At 39.2% G+C, this 7,087-nt stretch overlaps 1 protein-coding gene across 1 annotated transcript; it reads left to right on the top strand.

The window, feature by feature from the left end:
- Positions 1–611: 611 nt before the first annotated feature.
- On the top strand, positions 612–5,224 carry FABP7 (fatty acid binding protein 7). Its single transcript, XM_007190781.2, has 4 exons — positions 612–994; positions 1,454–1,626; positions 2,660–2,761; positions 4,700–5,224. Exons 1-4 carry the CDS (start codon positions 922–924, stop codon positions 4,748–4,750), a joined length of 399 nt encoding a protein of 132 aa, XP_007190843.1. The 5' UTR covers positions 612–921; the 3' UTR covers positions 4,751–5,224.
- The last annotated feature ends 1,863 nt before the right edge of the window (positions 5,225–7,087 follow it).

The raw sequence follows: 7,087 nt of genomic DNA, 5'->3' as shown, positions 1-7,087 counted from the left end.
CAGTTTTCCCACTTCGATTCTACAGTCGGTTGAAGGAGTGGGGAAAAAGAGTTTGTTCTGCTTTATTTTTGTAGCTCATTAGTGAATCCTAGCCATACTCTCCCTTAGGTCCCTTTTCCATCTTAGTCTGGTTCTCATAGCCTTAGAAAGAAAAATGGGATCTTTAAATTCACTCAGTTTGTGTTGGGAAGAGGCCAAAATTAGTGTCCCATTAGTAATCAGCCGGAGTAGTCTTCTAGCAGTACAATCTAGGGAAGGTATTTACACCTCCTCCCCCTCCCCTTTCCCGAGTTTGGCAAATTCTAGCTCATGTTTTGCTCTCTCTATAAATATGAGAGAAAATAAAAGGCACTATTCAGCCTCTTTTGTCTGAAAAGTCTGGCATTTCAGTGGTTTTCTTTAAGGCGGGGTCCTCATTTGCAACCAGCTTTGCCATTAACGGAAATCAATCTGAATGTCCTACTGTGCGTTTTTTTCTTTCCTCGCAGTCTGAAATGGCCTTTGCCAAGTTTTCAGGCTGAACCTGAAAGACCTTCTCTCATTATACGCTCCCTGCCTCCAGCCTCACTGAATCTTTGCAGGGATTTCTCAGGCAGGAGGGCTGCAGTGTGAGGGTTGGGAGGAACGCGACCTACTCCGCTAACCCAGTGGCCCGAGCCAATCACAAAGAGGATTGGAACCTCGCTGCACGCCCCCCTTCCCATCTCCTCCCCCTGCAACAGCCTCCTGGAAAGAGGGGCACTGGAGAGATGTGTTTGCAATTCAAATCCTTGGCTTTCTGCCTGCCTCTTTTCTTAATAAGAAGGCAGGAGCTGCCGTGAGGTGCAAAGGGGTCTTCCGAATTGCAGTGGCCCTAAGATCCGAAGATCCTTGCCTCTGCCTCTTTTATCTGATTCTGAAGCTAACGGGAAAAGGGTAAGGATGGTGGAGGCTTTCTGTGCTACGTGGAAGCTGACGGACAGTCAGAATTTTGACGAGTACATGAAGGCTCTAGGTAGGTAAAAATAAGATGTGCTTTCTCTTCTCAACCTGCAACTTCAATACTTGCAGATTCCTTCTTCACCCATCAGGTTAGCAAGAGACAAAGACAGATCACATTGTCATAATCAGGGTACTAGGCTGTGTGTTTCTCACAGAATGGATATTTAAATGTGGCATTTGCCTGCTTTCTTGCCTAGGGCCAAATAACGGAGCATTTAGTATTCTGTGGAGGACATGAAGCTTCTGCACCTTTTCCGCTTTTTCTCCAGCATCCTTTTACTATTTATGCTTCCAGATAAGCATCCACTTATTATTATGGCTCATTAGTTGTCCTGCATAATTGATGGGCTAAACATACTGTAATGAAACTTACACTTTAGGACATAGATTCCAGAATAGGAAGGTAGATTCCTGCTTTGTGAGCTATTTTGGAAGTTGCAGCCAACTGTCCTGCTTCCTTTTGCTATTTTAGGTGTGGGCTTTGCCACTAGGCAGGTGGGAAATGTGACTAAACCAACAGTGATCATCAGTCAGGAGGGGGACAAAGTGGTGATCAAGACTCAAAGCACATTCAAGAACACAGAGATTAGTTTCCATCTGGGAGAAGAGTTTGATGAAACCACTCCAGATGACAGAAACTGTAAGGTAAGGAGCCGCTCCTTCTCTGGGGGTGGGGATGGGAAGGAGAGAATAAAAGAGAGAAAGTCCCAATATTTCTTTTTTTCTGGATGATGGGAAGTGAAAAATGTTCTCAGTATTTCACTTCAGAGAGAAGGACCAAGAGTTAATTTTGCATTCTAGTGTTCATAGCTTATACTCTGAACAATGGGCACCTACTATAGCTCAAATCTTGAATCTGTTTCTTTACCATGTGTTTATCTCATTTTATATTAAACCTGTATTTCAGAAAGTATTTAATAGTGTTCATTTAAAAGACTGCATTTTGTTTAATCTCTCTTTTGCCTCAGGTTGACTAAATCAATAGCTTGCCTCATTCTAAGACTCTGTTTAAAAGAGTAGGATGATTAGTCAGAAAGCACTAGTTCAGGATTTTTATTTCTAATATGTAAATTTTTGCATCTAGATGTATACATTTCAATCAAATTATGAATTACTAGAGATTTTCTAATAATGACTCTGGAAGCAACAGAGGAAATTGTACTACTTCGATAATTAGTTGATCACTAGTTATTCAATTTTTACTCTTTTAAAAATCAACTCAGGGACTTCCCTGGTGGCACAGTGGTTAAGAATCCACCTGCCACTGCAAGGGACATGGGTTCAATCCCTGGTCCGGGAAGATCCCACATGCCACAGAGCAACTAAGCCCGTGCACCACAGCTACTGAGCCCGTGTGCCACAACTACTGAGCCCGTGTGCCACAACTACTGAGCCCATGTGCCACAACTACTGAAGCCCGCACCCGGAGCCCGTGCTCCGCAACAAGAGAAGCCACTGCAATGAGAAGGCCGTGCACCGCAACAAAGATTAGCCCCCGCTCGCTGCAACTAGAGAACGCCCACGCTCAGCAACAAAGACCCAATGTAGTCAAAAATAAATAAATAAATAACTCTTAAAAAATTTTTTTTAAATAGATAAAAATCAATTCATTTGGCTTCCATAACAGAAATTTGACCTGTACCTATTGATATATTCTGCATTTTGTTGTTGGTTTCAGTCTGTTGTTAGCCTGGATGGAGACAAACTTGTCCATGTACAGAAATGGGATGGCAAAGAGACAAATTTTGTAAGAGAGATTAAGAATGGCAAAATGGTCATGGTAAGCAAGAGCAATTTCCCCTTCCTACTTCTTTGCCCACCCCTCACCCCCTCATTTCCCATCTCCTTCCCTGTCCCTCCCTCCCTCCTTCTCTCCTGTCTTTCCTTCTTTAATAACATTAAATCACTAGCAAGGTTCTTTAATCATGTGTAACACAGGAGAAATAAAAATATCTTAGCTAATTGTTTCCTCCACTCTGCTTCTTTAATTACAGAAAAAGAGAAAAATTCCACTTAAGTGTAGTTTTAAAAAGTTGCCACTGATTTAGCTAAAATTGTGTCAAAAGAACAGTTGTTGGATTACCGTAATGTCTAATCCTCAAATGAAATCTGAATATAAAACCAGTCATCATGAAAATATAGAGAGATGATATTACTATATTATCATTTGCTGAACCTCAGAAAAATTACTTTATAGCTTCTGTAATAAATGAGAGCTTTAAACATTTTATATTTTAGTTTATAAAGGTTTCACAAGTTCAGTGCAGATAATTTGGAATATAACAGGAAAGTATAACAAAAATATGAAAATCCTTTTTAATGTCGCCTTAGAGAGAACCATTTTGGTATTACTTCCTTCCAGTCTTTCTTTTTAATGCATCAGATAGCTTTAAAAACATGTCTATTCAATACTGGATAGTCATGTAAAAATTATAAAATAAAAAATAATTTAAAAATAATTTCTCTAATGATGGAGTAGCATCATAAACTGGGAAAAAATGTTATGTCTCAACCTAGCACCCCAGACACTTTTTTTTTGGTGAGTTGAGTAATGGAATTTTGATGACATTGAAGTAGTCAATACATCATTTGTGGGGTTTTTTGGGGGGGGGTTGCTTTACATATTCCTTCTAAGATAATAGCAGGAAGGGTCTTTTGGTTTTGCTATTTAAGACTATTGACTAGTTTTCTTCTCCTTCCCTTGACTACCAGCTAGCTGTTCTAGGTTGAGAGAGAGGGCTTACATATTCATTCTTCATTTCCTGGGTAGAAGTGGGTGTGGGGAGCAGAGGGACAGTTTTCCTTTCATGTTGATGAATATTTGCCCACATTTTCCTGCAGTGACCATCACCATCATTAAACAAACAAACAAACAAAAAAATTCATTTATAAAGGATTCAATCTGAAGTTCTCCTTTATGATTTTTTCTTTATTTTTTTCCTGAATACAGAAAAGTGGATAGCTCAGCTTTGGCATGTATGATGGTGATCAGGCAAGCCTGAGTTCAAACAAGGAAATGAAAGTAATGGATGACAAGGGCACACTATACTCTTGGAAATCACAGGACTACATGAAAATGATGAACACTAAAAAACACTAAATTTTGTAAAGAGGATTTATAGCAATTCTTCAAGTTGGATTAGATACAAGAGCCCATGTTGCACATTTTAGCCACATAACCAACAAGGTACACATAGGCTACAACATGACAGCCAAAGCAACGAGAACGTTTGTACATTTACCTTTTCCTGCTGATTTTGGAACAAATCATTGCAAATACCATTTGTCCAAATAATTTGGGTTTCCAAAAAACTCTTCAAAATTTATCTAGATCATGAATTATAAAGTATTATGAAAACCTACTATAAATTTTATACACTTTTTAAAGCAGATAGCTAATCTGCTCCAATTACCCTGATAATTTAAGGCAAAAGGAATTCTTTTGACCTGAATCTAGACAATCTCAGTTTTTGCCTCATATTTCTTTTAGAGACATGAATTATGTATACATGTCATTCACGAGATAAATATAAGGGTTTCTTTTCAAAAAATGAAGACTTATGAAACATTTAATGTTTCTAAATGCCATTATTCTTTTGTATAATACTTAAATCATATATATGATAATCTTTAAAATAACATAATATGATAATCTTTAAAATTCTCAGCTACTGATGTACCTGTGTAAAAAGATTTGGTTATCTTTTGAATCTTTCAGACTCTTACTTTTGGCGATGTGGTTGCCATTCGCCACTATGAGAAGGCATAGAAAACATCCTGATCTGGGGCTGGAGAAGTTCTACGATCTTTCTGTTTACCCAAGTCTCAGTGCTATACTGCTGTTACGGCACAGCTGATCACTAATTAGAAGGTTATCCTTGGTGTGGAGGTGGAAAATGATGACTTCAAAACTTGTTTTAAAAACTTGTTACTGCAAGCAATCAAAGCCATTTTTGATCTGCAGATTTATCACATTTTATAATTCCTATTAAAATTTTAAACTACTTTTTTTTAAAATAAAGAAGGGAATACATTCTACAATTTCCAGTGGAATGCAAATCAAATTGGAATAAAAATCTTACACCCATGAGAAATTTGTTGTTGTTGTTAATATCACTAATCTGGCTGGGAATTGTATATTAGAGAGTTTTAAATACAATAGCCTTTTTTTTATGGCATAAAGTCAGGCTGGGGAAGTTAGCACTTTGTCTAAAATACTAATTTAAAAAATAAGCAGAAGCCCAGGGAAACGTGGAAAAATTTGGATTGGTACTTCTGTAGAGAATTTGGGATGGCCAGGATCCAAAGGAGCTTTGTTATGGTGGGCTGGGCTGCACAAATGACCTCTTGCTACTAGAAACAGGTAGTCTGAAGAAGCAAGCTGATATACGTGAAAATGTCTTATTAAAGAGTAAATATAATCAAAATCTCATATGATCAAAATGTCATGTAATTCAAGCTTCTTATTGAAAGGTAAATAGGACCAGGGAGTGAATTTTATCCTGGACTATTGTAACCGAGTAGGACCCTATGGGGCCTTCCTGGGACAGGCCTTCCTCCATATCCTCTGCTTTAGCTCCTCTCTGAAGTACCTAGATAACAGTATTTGATGCACATTTCATGAGTTGTTTTCCAGATGTGAAAACTCCCCACCAAATGGAAGATGTTAACTACTTGATGACCATGAGCACATAGCCCCCAGGCCTCCTGGAGCCTAAGGACTGATAATGTGAACCCTTGTGACACAACCCTGTTACCTCACCATCAGTGAGTCAGAGAATTGTGCATGAGCTGATCACATAGCCTGCGACCCCACCTCCCTCACCTGGCTTTTAAAAATGTTTGGCCAAACACTTCAGGGAGCTCAGGGCTTTTAGGGCAGAAGCCACCTGTCTCCTCGTATGGCCCTGCAATAAACCTTTCTCTGCTCCAGACTCTGACGTTTCAGTTTGTTTGGCCTCATTGTGCATTGGGCACACGAACTTGTGCTAACACTATAAAGATGTATCTCCAGACAAGTACACTGAGCTGAATAAAGTCTATAAGTGCTAAAATGGATAAAATGGAGTGTGCAGAGGGTATTGTGTGTGTGTGTGCCAGTGTGTGTGTGTGGTGGTGGGGAAGCAGGGGTGCGCCAGGTTGGTGGAAATGAGTTAACCAAAGGAAAGTAAATATCTGTTTATGACTGGCTAAGATTTGCATTTGTAAAGTACAGATATTATTTCGTATTTCACTGTTTATCAGACGATTATTTTTAAATTTTATTTATTTATTTATTTATAGCTGTGGTGGGTCTTCGTTTCTGTGCGAGGGCTTTCTCTAGTTGCGGCAAGTGGGGGCCACTCTTCATCGCGGTGCACAGGCCTCTCACTATCGCGGCGGCTTCTCTTGTTGTGGAGCACAGGCTCCAGACGCACAGGCTCAGTAGTTGTGGCTCACGGGCCTAGTTGCTCCGTGGCATGTGGGATCTTCCCAGACCAGGGCTCGAACCCGTGTGCCCTGCATTGGCAGGCAGATTCTCAACCACTGCGCCACCAGGGAAGCCCCCTATCAGACGATTTTTGTACATGTTCTCAAACCCACAATGTGAAGCAGGTGAGGCAGATATTATTATTTTTACTTTACCGATGAGGAAACTGAAGATTCGATTAACATGTCCAAGTTCTCTTGACTAGTGAATAATACTGAGAACTGCAAACCTTGCAATCTTCCCGCTTATTTCCTCTCAAAAATTAATATTTCAGCTAAATTTTCTTCTGAAACAAAAATGTAAGATTTTATTTTCCCTGAATTACTCCTTAGGAAAACTTTTCTGTTAGCCTCTGTGAAGGCTGGTGCGTGGGGCAGGGAACGGGTAAATATTTTTCAGGACAAACATTCAGTATTCTATTTTAATCAACCCAATATTTTCAGTAAGTTTCTATAAGTTAATTCAAGGTCCAATTAACTTACAGATATAAGTATGAGGAAACTTCCCTTAACTTACACAGTTCAACACAATGATACTATTACCTGACTATTGTATTACTTTAACTACTGCAGTAAAGAGTAGAAAAGATCTAAAGTGCAGCTATAGGATTTAACACATGAATGTACAATTATTACT

This window comes from Balaenoptera acutorostrata, chromosome 14, assembly GCF_949987535.1.
Source record: "Balaenoptera acutorostrata chromosome 14, mBalAcu1.1, whole genome shotgun sequence".
NCBI lineage: Eukaryota > Metazoa > Chordata > Mammalia > Artiodactyla > Balaenopteridae > Balaenoptera > Balaenoptera acutorostrata.
This window is presented reverse-complemented; position numbering and strand designations above follow the sequence as displayed.

What these genes read in the sequence shown, in the direction of transcription:
- FABP7 (XM_007190781.2), top strand. Translation starts at nt 922, where the DNA reads ATGGTGGAGGCTTTCTGTGCTACGTGGAAGCTGACGGACAGTCAGAAT. An exon ending in CGAGTACATGAAGGCTCTAG is followed by an intron (nt 995 to 1,453) that starts GTAGGTAAAAAT and finishes TTGCTATTTTAG; the next exon opens with GTGTGGGCTTTGCCACTAGG. An exon ending in AGAATGGCAAAATGGTCATG is followed by an intron (nt 2,762 to 4,699) that starts GTAAGCAAGAGC and finishes TGAATCTTTCAG; the next exon opens with ACTCTTACTTTTGGCGATGT.